Source organism: Ranitomeya variabilis, chromosome 5, assembly GCF_051348905.1.
Source record: "Ranitomeya variabilis isolate aRanVar5 chromosome 5, aRanVar5.hap1, whole genome shotgun sequence".
In the NCBI taxonomy this organism is placed as follows: domain Eukaryota; kingdom Metazoa; phylum Chordata; class Amphibia; order Anura; family Dendrobatidae; genus Ranitomeya; species Ranitomeya variabilis.
In genome coordinates, this window is record NC_135236.1 from 561,161,267 (window position 1) to 561,179,906 (window position 18,640).

Consider the following 18,640-nt stretch of genomic DNA (forward strand, 5'->3'; position numbering starts at 1 on the left):
GGTGACAGTGTGACTACACTATACATTATACACAGTAGGTGACAGTGTGACTACACTACACAGTATATACATCGGGTGACAGTGTTATACACACTACACATTATACACATTAGGTGACAGTGTGATACACTACAGATTATATACATCAGGGTGACAGTGTGACTACACTACAGATTATATACATCAGGGTGACAGTGTGATACACTACACAGTATATACATCAGGGTGACAGTGTGATACACTACACACTATATACATCAGGGTGACAGTGTGATACACTACACAGTATATACATCAGGGTGACAGTGTTATACACACTACACATTATACACAGTAGGTGACAGTGTGATACAGTAGAGCCCACAGTGTCACACAGCGCAGTACACGGCGACGCCAGAGAGGGCGGTATTGTCGCCCGCCGGGTCAGTAGTGATGAATGTGCTGTGTCACTGCAGGAGAGCCGGGTGTGTGTACCGGCTGTGCCCACCCTGAGGAGGTGGAGAGCAGACAATGAGCGCAGACAGCCGTGCGGTGATAGGTCGGTCCGGCAGCCGCGGGCGGTATGGATGGAACTACACAGAGCAGCCGGTGACTGAGCCGGAGAGTCCCCGTGTGACCCCGCCCTTCACCTCTCGCTGAGGGCGGGCACTAGACATAACAACATGAGGAGACTCCGGCTGCTCCTCTGTCCCCAGTGCCCACGCCGTGCTGCCCACGCCGTGCTGCCCACGCCGTGCTGCCCACGCCGTGCTGCCCACTCCCAGCCATGCGCGACTATGACGAGGCCACCTCTTTCCTGGGGGACTGGGGACCCTTCCAGCTGACCGTCTTCTTCCTGCTCAGCGCCAGCACTATCCCCAATGGCTTCAATGGAATGTCTGTCATGTTCCTTGCTGGCACTCCTGAGCACCGGTGCCTGGTGCCCGACAGTGCCAACCTGAGCCAGGCGTGGCGGAATGTGAGCATCCCCCTGGAGGAGCGGGACGGGCAGCAGGTGGAGAGCAGGTGCTGGCGGTACCGGCTGGACGCCCTCACCAACTACTCGGCGCTGGGGCTGCTCCCCGGGGTGGACGTCAATGTCAGCGCCATCCAGCGGGAGAAGTGTGTGGACGGCTGGCAGTATGCCCGGGACCTGTACCACAGCACGGTGGTCACCGAGGTCAGTCACCGGCCCTAGGGCTGCCTGTTACACTATCTAATGATGTCTGTCTGTCATATATCTATTGTCTATGTGTATATTATCTATCTAATGGCTGTCTTTACACTATCGACTGTCTATTGTCTATCTATCTGTCTATCTACCTTTTATCTTTCAATCTATTATCTATCATCTATCTATTATCTATTTATCATTTATCTATTATCTATCTTTCATCTATTTTCTATCTATCTGTTATCTATCTATTATTTATCTATCTATCTTTCGTTCATCTATCTATCTATTATCTATCTATCATCTTTTTTCTATCAATCTATCTATCTATCTATCTATCTATCTATCTATCTATCTATCTATCTATCTATCTATCTATCTGTCTATCCCATATCTATCTATCTATCTATCTATCTATCTATCTATCATTCCAAAAATCAGAGGCAGCACACCATTTGTAGTGATAAAATAGCTACGGTATTTCATTAGCCCATCTTAGCGACGTTTCAGTCCAAAAAATGTGAACCTTTCTCAAGCAGTGAATGTGGACAAGTGCCAGGTATATACAGGGTGTACATGATTACAGTATTATCAATAATTATTTAAGAAAGAGCATGTCTTTTATACAAACTGTGCAGGATATAGTACATGTAAACATACATACACTTATGTGCATCAGTGCAAACGTAATGAGAACAAACAGTATATACTTTCCCATCAATTGGCAATAAATAAGCAGCTGTATTACATTATTAATCATCTCCATGGCTCGCCCCATTCTGTACATGAAAAGCACGCGCCGGTCGGCGTCCTATATTATCAAATGTGCATGTGAGGAAGATACAGCGCGTCTGCGCACACATCCCATGGATATCCACGCCATCTTAAAGATGGGCAAAGGAATTACATGAACTGCGCATGCCATAGAAGATACAGCACGTCTGCGCCAAATCTATTATATTAACTAATATATATGTGACATACAACAAGTGGTGCCATTCCATATTATGAAAGGATTCTCTTTCCCAAAAAGATGCAAAGCATCCTAATAAAGGTATAAGAGGATCCCCAACCCTATAACATGTGTAAGCGGCTAAGGATATAACCCGACAGGTGAGAACACCCCCCATTAGCTGGGGCTGGTAACTCACCACACGAAAATGGGGGAGACACAAACCTTGGTAAAGAAATGTGTCTCAACCCCAAGTAAAACATTCCTCTTTTGCAACAACAGAAAAAAGGGGAGAAATGTTATCTCCTCAAACCAATTATTGCAGAGAAATACCTTCATGTAAAGGGGAACTGTATTAGTCACAAAATATAGTTTCCTATAAAGAATAAAGATTCTTGGGTATCCTTTTTAATGGAATAAGTCATGGCTCGTAATTCTTGACAATATTCACATTTCAAATGATCTAAAAAAAAAAAAATCAAAAAATGAAACATTAGTATCATATCTATTAGCACATCCTTAATGAAAAAGAGAGAAAACAATCCCATAAGGGACATACAGAAGACTGCCATAAAGAGTACATTGTCAAAGGACTATATGCAATATGAAATCCCCATTTATTTGAAAGGTTTCAAAGTATTCAACCTTTGGATCCAAAATAATTCTCTAGTTTTTAACATTTTAATTCGATCACCACCCCGTCTCAAAGGGGGGATATGATCAATGATTCAGAATTTCAAATGTTTTTCAATATGTCCGTGCTCTGCAAAATGTTTTGAAACAGGTAAGTCAAGTTTTGTTTTCTCTAATCGTGTATCTGTGGTGATTCACACGGGTTTTACAATCCCAAGTGGTTGCACCCACGTACCACAGTTTTCACGGTCATTCCAATAAGTAGATCACATGATCACTTGAACATGTTAAATAATGTCTAATAAAGAACAACTCATTAATAACTGGATGGTGAAAACTATCCCCTTTCAACACATTGATGCAATTAATGCATCCCAAACATGGCTAACAACCCACTCTGCGCCTTCCTGTAAGTGACACTGTGTACCAAAGATTTTTTGGACCGATATCTGAATGGACTAAGTTGTCCTTAATATTACTTGATCGTTTATATGAAATCAAAGGTGGTAGTTTAAATTCCTCAATATCTGGGAGACATTTATTCAACATGGGCCAATGTTTTTTAACTATCCCTACCACATCACTACTTTCCTCACAGAAGGTTGCGATTAAAGGGATCCTATTCAATTTACTATCTTTTCTCTTCTTCTCAAAAAGACTTTCCCTGCTGATATTTCTTACTTTATCCTCACATCTTTTTAGAATTTTATTGGGGTAATTTCTTTGTTTAAATGTATTAGTCATATGTTTCATTGAAGTTTCAAGTATAACATCATTACTTACTATTTTCTTCACTCATAGGTTTTGACGATAAGACAAAGCCACAACCAACTTACGGGGATGTGAACTTTCATATCTCAATAAATTATTCTTATCCGTAGATTTTACAAACATCTCTGTAGATAGTTTTTTTATTCTCATACTTCACAAGAACATCCAGGAATTGAATTTCCTTCATTGAATATACTAAAGTGAATTTTATTTCATCATCTATTCAAAAACAGTTTAGAATTTTTCTAGTTCAACAGAAGTCCCTTTCCATAGGAGGAAGACATCGTCTATGTATCGCCACTGCTCCAACACATTGCCAAAGTGGTGGGACATATAGAAAAGGTCCTCCTCCAAATTTGCGTAAGCGGGCGCCATGTTGGTGTCCATTGCTGTACCCATTCCTTGCATATAAAATTCATCTCTAGAAAGGAAATAATTATTTCTCAATCCAATCTCCAATAATTTTAGTACAAAATCTATGGCCCCAGATGTATATGTAGTACCAATCAATTATACCGTATTATGATTAATCGACTTATATAAAGAGATGATGTCAAATGACGCCAAAATAATATCATCTTCACTTTTAACTTTATTCAACGTACTCAAAAAATCTGTTGTATCCTCTATAAAAGATTGAGTTTGTCTAGACAAAGGTCCCAGTGTCTTATCCAAAAAAATGCCAATATGGCTAAAGATAGAATCACTACCCGATACGATCGGTCGACCGGGAGGATTATTTAACGATTTATGTATCTTAGGCAATATACAGCTCTGGCAAAAATTAAGAACCCACCACATCAAAACCCTGTCATGGGCAGCTCAATCTCCAGACCTGAACCCCACTGAAAACCTCTGGAATGTAATCAAGAGGATGATGGATAGTCACAAGCCATCAAACAAAAGAAGAACTGCTTACATTTTTGTGCCAGGAGCAGTGTGAAACACAGGTGGAAAGCATGCCAAGACGCATGAAAGCTGTGATTAAAAATCATGGTTATTCCACAAAATATTGATTTCTGAACTCTTCCTGAGTTAAAACATTAGTATTGTTGTTTCTAAATAATTATGAACTTGTTTTCTTTGTATTATTTGAGGTCTGAAAGCACTGTTTTTTTTTTTATTTTGAACATTTTTCCTTGTCACAAAAAAATAAAAAATTTATTGCATGGAAATTCGGAGACACATTGTCAGAGGTTTATAGAATAAAAGAAAAATTTACATTTTACTCAAAAATATACCTATAAAGAGAAAAAATCAGACAAACTGAACATTTTGCAGTGATCTCTTCATTTTTGCCAGAGCTGTATGTATTACCGGTGTTATTGGTTTATCCACAATTAAGTATTTATATAAATTGTCATCAATAATATTGTGCTGTTTTGCCTCATCTGATATTATTTTAATCTTCCTTTCTATCTCAAATTTGGGATCCCCCATTAATCTCTTATATACATTAGTATCAGGCAGTTGACGTACAATTTCTGCCTCACATTTACATGTATCCATGATGAGGACAACACCACCCGTATCAGCTGATTTGATGGTGATGTCATCGTCATGGACCAATTCAAGCAAAAGGCCTGATTTTCCTCACGTGTCAAATTCTGTTTCTTAAACCCATTCCCATCATATAATTGTTTAAGATGATCAATATCCTTATTTACTTCATCAATATAAGCAGCAATGACAGGGTGCACAGGAGCCAATTCCTCCGGGCTCTGTGCATATCAATACTTCAATTTAACTGATCTAAAGAACCGAAACATTTCTATTTCCAACTTAGACCAATCAATATGTTTACTTGGACTAAACGAAAGGCCCTTACTTAACACAGACAATTGGTTATTGGACAAAAATTTTGAAGACAAATTTACCCCAGGGTTCAATCTTTCTCCCTCATAGTAGTCTGCCGTTGTGGAAGTACACGCACCCTCTGCCTGCTCTCTTTTGTCTACAGTGGTCTCTGCAATAATTGGTTTGAGGATATGAAGTTTCCCCCCTTTTTTCTGTTGTGGCAAAAGAGGAATGTTTAACCCTTTGGAAATTTGGGGTTGAGACACATTTCTTTACCAAGGTTTGTGTCTCCCCTATTTTTGTGTGGTGAGTTACCAGCCCCAGCTAATGGGGGATGTTCTCACCTGTCGGGTTATATCCTTAGCCACTTACACATGTTATAGGGTTGGGGATCCTCTTATGCCTTTATTAGGATGCTTTGCATCGTTTTGGGAAAGAGAATCCTTTCATAATATGGAATGGCACCACTTGTTGTATGTCACATATATATTAGTTAATATAAAAGATTTGGCGCAGACGCGCTGTATCTTCTATGGCATGCGCAGTTCGTTCAGATTCTTTGCCCATCTTTAAGATGGCGTGGATATCCATTGGATGTGTGCGCAGACGCGCTGTATCTTCCTCACATGCACATTTGATAATATAGGACGCCGACTATCTTTTCTTTTGTGTTGCTCTTGTTTTTTCTTATCTATCTATCTATCTATCTATCTATCTATCTATCTATCTATCTATCTATCTATCTATCTATCTACTATCTATCTATTATCTATCTATCTATCTATCTATTATCTATCTGTTATCTATCCATCTATCTATAGATCTGTCTATTATCTATCTCTTTCTCTCCTCCCTCTCTATCTTTATATCTAATTACAGTGCCTCTTATCCTATTATTGATCTGTCCATTTCTCATTAATGTGTCTCACCATCTCTCTACAAGCCTATGTGTTGCTATTTTCACATCTGCCTGTGCTGTTTCCTTCTGTCTGATGCTATTACTCACCCCTGGCACACTACAAGCGACATGTATTGGAGCAGTTGGCTGTGGGCACGGTTAGTAGCTTTTGGCACGATACGAGTAGTAAAAACATGCTGGCGGAACATTCCTTGTTATAAACCATTCTAAAATGCTGACAGTAAAGTGATCTGCATCTGTCACTGTGAGTCTGCCCACACCCTGGTGATATGCGTGAGGACAAGGCTGGCATTCTGCACAGGACAGCAACTGCTTTCCCCATGCCCGAATGTCCTAAAGTAATGATGGCCTACCAGCAGTGTGATGGAATAAAGCTGCATCCTGTGTGGTGCCAGGACAACAATGCTGCCGGAAGAAACGCATCTTGTTACGGTATTAGGTTCCCCCAGTAAAGTGCCAACTCCCTGCCATCATACAATGTCCAGCTCTTCACCATTGTATAATTCCTGTGTATTGCATCATGCGTCAACCTGTAGCATCGATTCTGTGCCGACTGAGGGATGCCAGTTGTGTACTCAGTCTGTAGAGAAATCATTTTGGAAAACTCTCAAAATAACATGTACTTTGGAGGGTATAGTCATGTAATAGAGGGACAATAGCAAGAATTTAATATATCCTTATCATGTCCTGAGAAAGCTTGCTTGGACTTAGCGGTGTATTTCAGGGGAAATGCTGAAATCAGTTGTAGGGAACAAGTCAGGTTCCCTAATTGTGCGAAAGTGCCATTATAGTGATATAATATTTCTGGTAAAAATTAAGAGACCACCACATCAAATCCCAGTCATGGGCAGCCCAATCTCCAGACCTGAACCCCATTGAAAACCTCTGGAATGTAATTGAGAGAATGATGGATAGTCACCAAAGCCATCAAACAAAGAAGAACTGAAAGCTGTGATTAAAAATCATGGTTATTCCACAAAATATTGATTTCTGAACTCTTCCTGAGTGAAAACATTAGTATTGTTGTTTCTAAATGATTATGAACTTGTTTTCTTTGCATTATTTGAGGTCTGAAAGCACTGTTTTTTTATAATTTTGACCATTTCTCCTTTTCAGAATAGAATACAAAAATTATTGCTTGGAAATTCAGAGACATGTTGTCAGAAGTTTATAGAATAAAAGAACAATTTAAATTTTACTAAAAAATATACCTATAAAGAGAAAAATCAGACAAACTGAACATTTTGCAGTGGTCTCTTAATTTTTGCCAGAGCTGTATATACTGTTAGCATTATAATAAAGCCGTGGGAGTCACAATCTAGTGCTTCTGTGCCTCTCCATTCTGTCCTGTTCTGGGAGGTAGCACCTATCTACTGTATGATGGCCATGTGTTGCTGTCTAGATGAGACTACCCCTGCACATGGTGACACAAGTGCCTGTGTGAATGAGATCTTTAAAGGGGTTGTTCACTACTAGGACTAACCCTTCTTGAACTAAATGTTTGGCCTTGATAAAATAAAAAACCTATTCCCGCCTGGTGTTCCAGCTGTGTCAGCACTCACGGTCACGGGGCTATCATGTGGTGTTGCGCCCAGCACCAAATCAGCGCCGGCGTCACTGTGCCTGCCTATGTACGGATTGAACATGAAGAGGAAGTCCAGGCTGCTGCTGGTCTCTGACTTCCTAAGCTCTGGACGTTGCAGGAATGTCCGTAAGGGATTCTAGTTAGACCTCCCACTGCCAGCAGGGTACTGCACTTTAACTTGACTTTGGTTACTGCACTTCCCTATCTGACTATCAGGAAGATTCCCTTCCACTGTGGGCTAGTCCCAAACATTGACTGAATCTTATCCTATACATTCAGTTAACTACAGTTACTATCCTATAACAGTTGGTACTAAGACGATTGGCTATATTTTATGTCCTAGATCCTAATCTATATCTTACCTTGTGTTCTTCACTACCATATCACTGTCTATGCCACAGTACATAATTCACATGACACTAATATATAACACATTACATTATTTACATGACGTGATTGGTGTCCTCAGGGGTAGAAACACAATAGTACAGTTCACTTCTTACAGATCAGCGGTCGTTTAACTCCTTAATGACCACCGATACGCCTTTTAATGGCGGCAGTTAAGGGTACTTATTCCTCAGCACCATTTTTAAACGGCGCTGAGAAATAAGGTTATAGCGCCCCCCCCAGTGTCAGAAATTCTTCAAGGTCTCGGAGAACATGATTCAGGATGGTTTTCCCATCCCCAGTGTTGCGATCACCATTATTCACGGAATACCGGCGATCACAAAAAAAAGGCAGATTTCTTATTTATCTCTCATCTGATATGATCTAGCACATCATAGGAGAGAAATGGGGTCCCCGAGCCCCCCCAATACTTACGGCACCTCCTGTTTCCCCGGTGACATCCCCTGGCCCTCGGCGTCCTCTTCCAGGAAGAAAATTGCGGGCACATGCGCAGTGCACCCGCCGACATCTGCCAACACCCGGCAACAATAGGAGATTTCTCCTAGTGGTTCATTTTGATCACTGTGCTAGACCCTATTACAGTGATCAAATTAAAAAAATAAAAAAAATATTAAATATAGTAAATGAAACCCCACTTTATGACCTGCTTAGTTAGGTAAAAATAATAAAATAAAAAAAATGTATTCCCATTTTTCCATTAGGGTTAGGGATGGGACTATGGTTAGGGTTGGGGTTCAAAGCTAGAGTTAGGGTTGGGCCTAGTGTTAGGGTTGAGGCTAGGGTTAAAGTTGGGGTAGGGTTAGGGTTGGGGCTAGGGTTGGGCTAGAGCAGGGGTCCCCAACCTGTAGCTCGGGAGCCACAATTGGCTCGCGATCCCATAAATTGTGGCTCGCGGCTGTCTGCCATCTTGGTGCATTAGCTGCAGGTCTAGCAAACAGGTATGAGCAGAAAATCTAAAAATGGTGAATTTTGTGCATAGCCCTGCACAGAAGAGCAGATCTGATGCACATATACTGGTCTTAGGGGTTAGAGATGATTTAAGTATGCTACGCTGGAGACAGGATGATGCTACTTGTCGGAGAAGGTGCCTGGAGCTAAATGTGACAGTGTGTTGAGAGTGCTGGATGAGAAAATACTGAATGGAGTATTGTGGGGACCGCTGGATCTTGTTATACTGCTTCGGGGTGATTTCTGTGGAAAAGCTTTGGTTATCATACCCGTAATGGGGGCTCTGGTTGCCACTACTGTGAGGGGGAGGGAGCTAGATGTGGCTCGCAGCGCCCTTTCACAGCGGAATGTGGCTCTTTAGGTCAGAAAGGTTGGGGACCACTGGGCTAGAGTTAGGGTTGGGCTAGGGTTAGGTTAGGTTTGGGGTTAGGGTTGGGCTAGGGTTAGTGTTTGGCTAGGGTTGGGGCTAGGGTTAGTGTTGGGCTAGGGTTAGGGTTGGGTCTACAGTTAGATTTGGAGCTAGGGTTAAAGTTGGAGCAAGGGTTAGGGTTGGTCTAGGGTTGGGGCTAGGGTTAGTGTTGGGTTAGGGTAGGGCTAGGGTTATGGTTGGGGTTAGGATTGGGGTTAGGGTTGTGTTGGGGTTAGGGTTATGGTTAGGGTTATGGTTAGGGTTGGGATTAGGGTTAAGGGTGTGTTGTTAGGGTTAGGGCTGTTTTCAGGCTGGAGTTATAATTGGGGGGTTTCCACTGTTTAGGTACATTAGGGGTCTCCAAACGCGACATGGTTCTCGCCATTGATTCCATCCAATTTTGCATTCAAAAAGCCAAGTGATTCTCCCTGCCTTTTGAGCCCTGCCATGCGCCCAAACAGTGGCTTTCTCCCACATACGAGGTATTGGTGTACTCTGGAGTAATTGCACAACAAATTTTGTGGTCCATTTTCTCCTGTTACCCTTGTGAAAATAAAAAAGTTTGGTTCCAAAGTAATTTTTTTGTGAAAAAAGTAAAATGTTAATTTTTTTCATTCCACATTGCTTTAGTTCTCGTGAAGCACCTGAAGGGTTAATAAACTTCTTAAATGTGGTTTTGCGCACCTTGAGGGGTGCAGTTTTTAGAATGGTGTCACTTTTGGGTATTTTCTGTTATATTGACCCCCCAAACTCACTTCAGATATGAGGTGGTCCCTAAAAAAATGGTTTTGTAAATTTTGTTGGAAAAATGAGAAATCGCTGGTCAACTTTTAACCCTTATAATGTCCTAACAAAAAAAAAAAATTTCTCCAAAATTGTGTTAATGTAAAGTAGACATGTAGGAAATGTTACTTATTAACTATTTTGTGCGATATGACTCTTATTTAAGGGCACAAAAATTACAAGTTTGAAAATTGCAAAATTTTCAGCATTTTTGCCAAATTTCCATAAATAAATGCAGGTCATATAGAAGAAATTTTACCACTAAGGCCGGGGTCACACTTGCGAGGGTGATGCGAGAAACTCGCGTGTGAAGAAACCAGATTATGTCTTAATTACCCAGAGGACTATGTTTTTGCAAACCAAGAAGAATTGACTTTTTATCTGTATATTGGCTTGTGGATTTAAGTGCTTATGTCTGGTGGGTCAAGAAGACAGACTTGCAAACTGATATACTATTTAACATAAGTAGTAAGTCTGTAAGGGTACTGTCACACTCTGCAACTTTCCAACGATCACGACCAGCGATACGACCTGGCCGTGATAGTTGGAAAGTCGTTGTGTGGTCGCTGGAGAGCTGTCACACAGACCGCTCTCCAGCGACCAACGATGCCGAAGGCCCCGGGTAACCAGGGTAAACATCGGGTTACTAAGCGCAGGGCCGCGCTTAGTAACCCGATGTTTACCCTGGTTACCATCGTAAAAGTAAAAACAAACCGTACATACTCACATTCCGGTGTCCGTCAGGTCCCTTGCAGTCTGCTTCCAGCTCTGACTGAGTGCCGCCGTAAAGTGAAAGCAGATCACCGGTGACGTCACCGCTGTGCTCTTCTCTTACATTCCGGCCGGCAGTCAGTCAGAGCAGGAAGCAGACTGCAAGGGACCTGACGGACACCGGAATGTGAGTATGTACGGTTTTTTTTTTTTTACTTTTACGATGGTAACCAGGGTAAACATCGGGTTACTAAGCGTGGCCCTGCGCTTAGTAACCCGATGTTTACCCTGGTTACAAGCGAACGCATCGTTGGATCGGTGTCACACACACCGATCCAACGATGACAGCGGGAGATCCAGCGACGAAAGAAAGTTCCAAACGATCTGCTACGAGGTACGATTCTCTGCAGGGTCCCTGATCGCTGCTGCATGTCAAACACAGCGATATCGTATGGATATCGCTGGAACGTCACGGATCGTACCGTCGTAGCGACAAAAGTGCCACTGTGTGACAGTACGCTAACAGTGACTTGTGCATAGTATGTGTTTATCTTTGTTTACTGTGTGCTGATATTCTAATAGTGCATTGCCCAGATAGATAGATAGAGCCGGCGTTCAGTGGTATGATCCTTGGTCCATGTGGTTTCGGCTAGCAGACTTGGGCGCCCGTCGACACTCCGTTTCCCCACATCGCGTGAGTCTCTCGCATCAATACCAGGCACTGTCGCCAGCACTTGGGACGGGAGTGTGCTGCTGCATAGAAATACATACAGATGCGCCTTTTCTGGGGTGGCTGGGGACAGATTTTTTTAGCCGAGGGGGGGGCAATAACCATGGTCCCTCTCTAGGCTATTAATATCTGCACCCAATGACAAGATTTCCCTCTCTGGCAGAGAACATTGAGCCCACGCCAGTCTTTTCCGTGAATTAATCCTTTCATTTAACACCTACAGCTCCAAAATATTACACATACACACTACTAACATTATTAGTGAGGGATATATAAAAGTCTAACGGATATGCAATGGTTTACTGTATGTAAACCATGTCTCCTATCCTGTCGGGTTCTGTAATAATTTTACAGAACCTGACAATTGAATTATTGGCTATTCTGGTATCTAGCTCTGTATGTATGTTTTCACGAATATTTGAGGCCATGGATCCATTAGATGTCCATTTTGCAAGCCGGCAAGAAAATCTCGCCATACTGATGTCACACGGATACTTTAATGAGAAAAAGATTGCCTAATCGCATTGCACACGGATGACATATGGATCACTGTTCAGGGAACATTTCTGCGATTGTCATCCGTGTAAAACGGACCGATTTTTTTATACGTTGTGTGTGACGCCGGCCTAAAAGGGGTTTTGGCTAACCAGCTGGCTTTAAGAAGGACCCTGGTTCAGTACTAGTCCTTTATAGGACATATGAAATCATTTATTCATGGGAAGAAAAAGGAAAAACCGTGCACGCTCCCCTTCACAGTCTTCATGGCTCAATCATGCGTATAGGGAGTTATTATACTAGGCAGTGACACATGAATGCATTCATTGTATGTGAGAAGCCAAAGATCTATAAAAGCAGAATTTGGGCATCTGTCTGACCTTGATGGGGCTTGTAACAAAGTTGTAGCTTACTCCCTGCAAACTTCTTATCTTCAGGATGTACATACTCCCAGCAAAACAGGCTTCATCCTAGGACAAGCTTAGAAAACAGGACAGGCTGTAATTGTCAAGCAACATTTTTAACCCCTTGATTACCTCATAAGTCGCTAACGATAATTTAAACAAAACCAGTCACTGCGCTGTAACCATGTTCTCTTTTCAGGCATACATCCACACCCTATGAGAAATGGTGCAGCTGAATAACAAAGGCAGAAAAGCAAAAGAAAAATAAAAACATTTTTTTTCCAAATCTAAAAAAAATTCCTTTTTAGTAATGTTCCTGCAACCCCTTGATATAAGCCCACCGAAAATGCCTTTTAGAATTTGTATGTGAATTCTCTGTGCCTGCCTTGATTAATGTGGATGACATCTCCTCGGTCATCCACCCAGCGTGTTCACACAGACGCGAAAAATGTACACTCTGTGTGGATGATATAGGAGATGGAGATGTAGATGGAAGCGTCCATCAGACCATTAGTGCGGACTAGCATACAACAGGGGTGGAAGGTGGTAGAAATGGATTATGTAGGCAAAACCTGGCGACACGTTACCTTTAACTGGAAAAATAGCAATAGTCATAGATCATAACTAAATGGGCGACAGAGCCCTCACTGAAAATTGGATGAGAAATAATAGGGGTTGTCAAAGGGCTACAGAAAACAAGGATCTTTATCTTTTAGGCTAAGTTCACACAGGGCGTTAGGCTACGTTCACATTTGCGTTGCGTCGGGCGCAGCCGCGGCGACGCATGCATCATGCGCCCCTACATTTAACCATGGGGGGCGCATGGACATGCGTTGTGTTGCGTTTTGTGACGCATGCGTTTTTTTGGCGCAAGCGTCAGGGCGCAGAGGATGCAGCATGTTGCTTTTTTTTGCGCTAAAAAAATGAACGCATGCGTCACAAAATGCTGCGTTTTGCTGCGTTTTGCATGCGTTTTTGCGTGCGTTGTGCGTTGCGTCGCCGACGCAGCACACAACACAAATGTGAACGTAGCCTTATTGCTGCTTTTTTATGCTAATTTTCAGCTGCTTGTTACATTCAGCAAAGCCTATGAGACTTCAGAATTCTCATGCACACATTGCTTTTTTTGGCATCGGGATTTTGTGCTGTGCATGTTTTTTGGACATAGAGCATGCCACTTTTTTCACTCCTTGACTTGAATGGGTGATGAAAAAACTCTGATAAAAAATACCTGCATCACGTTTTTCTGTCTTTTTTGTCCCAAAACCTGATTCTATAGAATAGGACTTTTTTCAACACTAAACTTTATCAGCCATGCACAAAAGACAAATCTAGCATGCCAAAATGGCGCAAAAAAACACATAAAAAACACAGCGAAAAATGCAAAAAAAAAAACAAACAAGAAAAATATGCTTTTTTTCTACAGCTTTGTTCCTGCCAAGAGATCAGTTTTTGCTTCAGGAAAAAAACCCTGAAAAAATGCCTAGTGTGAACTTACCCTTACTGGTGCACGGATGCATTACTGACAGTGCACAATGCATGGACTACCTGTATGACCATCAGCAGAGCAACATGTCTACAGGCTGCTCTGTCTACCTCATAGGAATACAGTCATTTATATCAAGGCCTCGGAGGCATTTTAGCAAACGTAGATGGCAATCATCAATGGCTTTCTGGAGCCAGAAGTGCACTGGGACCCATTAACAATTACATCTACAACCCCTGGCAAAAATTATGGAATCACCGACCTTGGAGGATGTTCATTCAGTTGTTTAATTTTGTAGAAAAAAAAAGCAGATCACAGGACATGGCACAAAACTAAAGTCATTTCAAATGGCAATTTTCTGGCTTTAAGAACTACTAAAAGAAATCAAGAACAAAAAATGTGGTAGTCAGTAATGGTTACTTTTTTTAATCAAGCATAGGGAAAAAATTCTGGAATCACTCAATTCTGACGAAAAATTTATGGAATCACCCTGTAAATTTTCATACCCAAAAATAACACCTGCATCAAATTAGATCTGCTCGTTAGTCTGCATCTAAAAAGGAGTGATCACACCTTGGAGAGCTGTTGCACCAAGTGGACTGACATGAATCATGGCTCCAACACGAGAAATGTCAATTGAAACAAAGGAGAGGATTATCAAACTCTTAAAAGAGGGTAAATCATCACGCAATGTTGCAAAAGATGTTGGTTGTTCACAGTCAGCTGTGTCTAAAATCTGGACTAAATACAAACAACATGGGAAGGTTGTTAAAGGCAAACATACTGGTAGACAAAAGAAGACATCAAAGCATCAAGACCGGAAACTTAAAGCAATATGTCTACAAAACAGGAAATGCACAACAAAACAAATGAGGAACGAATGGGTGGAAACTGGAGTCAACGTCTGTAACCGAACTGTAAGAAACCGTCTAAAGGAAATGGGATTTACATACAGCAAAGCTAAACGAAAGCCATCATTAACACCTAAACATAAAAAAACAAGATTACAATGGACTAACGAAAAGCAATAGTGGGCTGTGGATGATTGGATGAAAGTCATATTCAGTGATGAATCACGTGTCTGCATTGGGCAAGGTGATGATGCTGGAACTTTTGTTTGGTGCCGCTCCAATGAGATTTATAAAGATGACTGCCTGAGGAGAACATGCAAATTTCCACAGTCATTGATGATATGGGGCTGCATGTAAGGTAAAGGCACTGGGGAGATGGCTGTCATTACATCTTCAATAAATGCACAAGTTTATGTTGATATTTTGAACACTCTTCTTATCCCATCAATTAAAAGGATGTTTGGGGATGATGAAATCATTTTTCAAGATGATAATGCATCCTGCCATAGAGCAAAAACTGTGAAAATTTCCTTGAAAAAAGACACATAAGGTCAATGTCATGGCCTGCAAATAGTCCGGATCTCAATCCAATTGAAAATGTTTGGTGGAAGTTGAAGAAAATGGTCCATGACAAAGCTCCAACCTGCAAAGCTGATCTGGCAACAGCAATCAGAGAACGTTGGAGCCAGATTGATGAAGAGTACTGTTTGGCACTCATTAAGTCCATGCCTCAGCGACTGCAAGCTGTAATAAAAGGAAGAGGTGGTGCAACAAAATACTAGTGATGTTTTGGAGTGTTTTTCTTTGTTTTTCATGATTCCATAATTTTTTCCTCAGAATTGAGTGATTCCATAATTTTTCCCATGTGCTTGGTTAAAAAAAAGTAACCATTACTGACTACCACATTTTTTGTTCTTGATTTCTTTTAGTGTTTCTTAAAGCCAGAAAGTTGCCGTTTGAAATTACTTTAGTTTTGTGCCATGTCTGTGATCTGCTTTTTTTCTACAAAATTAAACAACTGAATGAACATCCTCCAAGGCCGGTGATTCCATAACTTTTGCCAGGGGTTGTAGAAGGCTGGGACCCCAGATTATTTATGCACCTCTGGCTTTATAATGTCACTGTGCTTTTTCCTTTTAAGGCCGGCGTCACACTGGCGAGTTTTACGGACGTAAGAGCGCAGAAACTACGTCCGTAAAACTCGCATTACATACGGCACAATTATTCTCAATGGGGCTGCTCCTATCAGCCGTATATTACGGTTCAGTATTATACGGCTTTCTACGGCCGTACAAAATCGCAGCATGCTGCGTTTGTCAGCGTATTGCGCAAATAATACGCCAATGAAAGTCTATGGGGGCGAGAAAAATACGGATTCCACACGGACCAGCAGTGTGACCTGCAAGAAATACGCAGCGGTGTTAGTGAAAAGTCGGTAATTCAATTGCCGGCTTTTTCCTTCTCCTTCACAAACCCGACATGATATGAGAAATGGTTTACATACAGTAAACCATCTCATATCCCCATTTTTTTTGCATATTCCACACTACTAATGTTAGTAGTGTGTATGTGCAAAATTTGTGCGCTGTAGCTGCTAAAATAAAGGGTTAAATGGCGGAAAAAATTGGCGTGGGCTCCCGCGCAATTTTCTCCGCCAGAATGGTAAAGCCAGTGACTGAGGGCAGATATTAATAGCCAGGAGAGGGTCCATGGTTATTGGCCCCCCCGTGGCTAAAAACATCTGCCCCCAGCCACCCCAGAAAAGGCACATCTGGAAGATGCGCCTATTCTGGCACTTGGCCACTCTCTTCCCACTCCCTGTAGCGGTGGGATATGGGGTAATGAAGGGTTAATGCCACCTTGCTATTGGAAGGTGACATTAAGCCAGATTAATAATGGAGAGGCGTCAATTATGACACCTATCCATTATTAATCCAATTGTAGGAAAGGGTTAAAAAACACACACACACACACACATGATTAAAAAGGATTTTAATGAAATAAACACAGCGGTTGTTGTAATAATTTATTGTTCTCGCAATCCATCAGGAACACCCTCGCTTGGCAAAATAATAAACGCACAAGATACATACCTTCTGATGTCAGATCACGTCCAACGAGGTAATCCATCTGAAGGGGTTAACTAATATTACAGGCACGAGCTGCGATAAACCACTCCCTCGTGCCTGTAATCCCCGGGTGCTGAAAGGAAAGCAGGATCTGTACTTACATTGAGTCGCGGTGAGGCGCCCTCTGGTGGATATTCTCATGAACTGCAGCCTGGGAACTTTTTCCCACGCTCCAGGTCATATGAGGACATCCACCAGGGGGCGCATCACCGCGACTGAAGGAAATGTAGGTCATTGACCTACATTTCATTCATTCGCCGGGGATTACAGGCACGGAGCACAGCTGCATTTAGCAGGGCTCCTGCCTGTAATATTAGTTAACCCCTTCAGATGGATTACCTCGTGGGACGAGACGGTTCACCAGAAGGTATGTATCTTGTGCGTTTATTATTTTTCCAAGCGAGGGTGTTCCTGATGGATTGAGAGAACAATAAATTATTACAACAACCGCTGTGTTTATTTCATTAAACTACTTTTAAATCATGTGTGTGTGTGTTTTTTAACCCTTTCCAACAATTGGATTAATAATGGATAGGTGTCATAATTGACGCCTCTCCATTATTAATCTGGCTTAATGTCACCTTCCAATAGCAAGGTGGCATTAACCCTTCATTACCCCATATCCCACCGCTACAGGGAGTGGGAAGAGAGTGGCCAAGTGCCAGAATAGGCGCATCTTCCAGATGTGCCTTTTCTGGGGTGGCTGGGGGCAGATGTTTGTAGCCACGGGGGGGCCAATAACCATGGACCCTCTCCTGGCTATTAATATCTGCCCTCAGTCACTGGCTTTACCACTCTGGCGGAGAAAATTGCGCGGGAGCCCACGCCAATTTTTTCCGCAATTTAACCCTTTATTTCAGCAGCTACAGCGCTGAAATTTTGCACATACACACTACTAACATTAGTAGTGTGGAATATGCAAAAAAAATGGGGATATGAGATGGTTTACTGTATGTAAACCATGTCTCATATCCTGTCGGGTTTGTGCAGGAGAAATGAGAAGCCGGCAATTGAATTACCGGCTTTTAACACATATCGCGCTGAATGAAATCTAAATACAGAATATATATATATATATATATATATGTGTCTCAATGACATATATATATATATATATATATATATATATATATATATATACTGTATATATGTTTTCCCGAACATTTGAGCACATAAATCCATTAGATGTCGGTTTTGCAAGCCTGCGCGAAAATCTCGCAGTACGGATGCCATACGGATTACATACGGAGGATGCCATGCGCAAAATACGCTGACACACCCTGACTACGGATCAATATTTTGGGAACATTTCTCCGTATTACGGCCGTAGTACGGACGTATAATACGTGGCGTATTGTCTTACGCCCAGTGTGAGGCCGGCCTAAAGATGTGAATATCTAAAACTAAAATTCATCAGAAATTCTCAAAAATGTAATAAAACTGTTTACAGAGACTATAACCTTTACCCAACTGGGG

The 18,640-nt window shown here is 41.7% G+C and overlaps 1 protein-coding gene across 1 annotated transcript in view; it reads left to right on the forward strand.

Moving 5' to 3' along the window:
- The first annotated feature begins 445 nt into the window (after window positions 1–445).
- The window catches only part of LOC143776509 (solute carrier family 22 member 4-like), a 143,724-nt gene continuing 125,529 nt past the window's right edge, over window positions 446–18,640 (forward strand). The window contains exon 1 of the mRNA XM_077265961.1: window positions 446–1,159. Coding sequence (XP_077122076.1) covers window positions 767–1,159 — 393 coding nt within the window. The 5' untranslated portion in view covers window positions 446–766. The remainder of the gene's footprint in view (window positions 1,160–18,640) is intronic.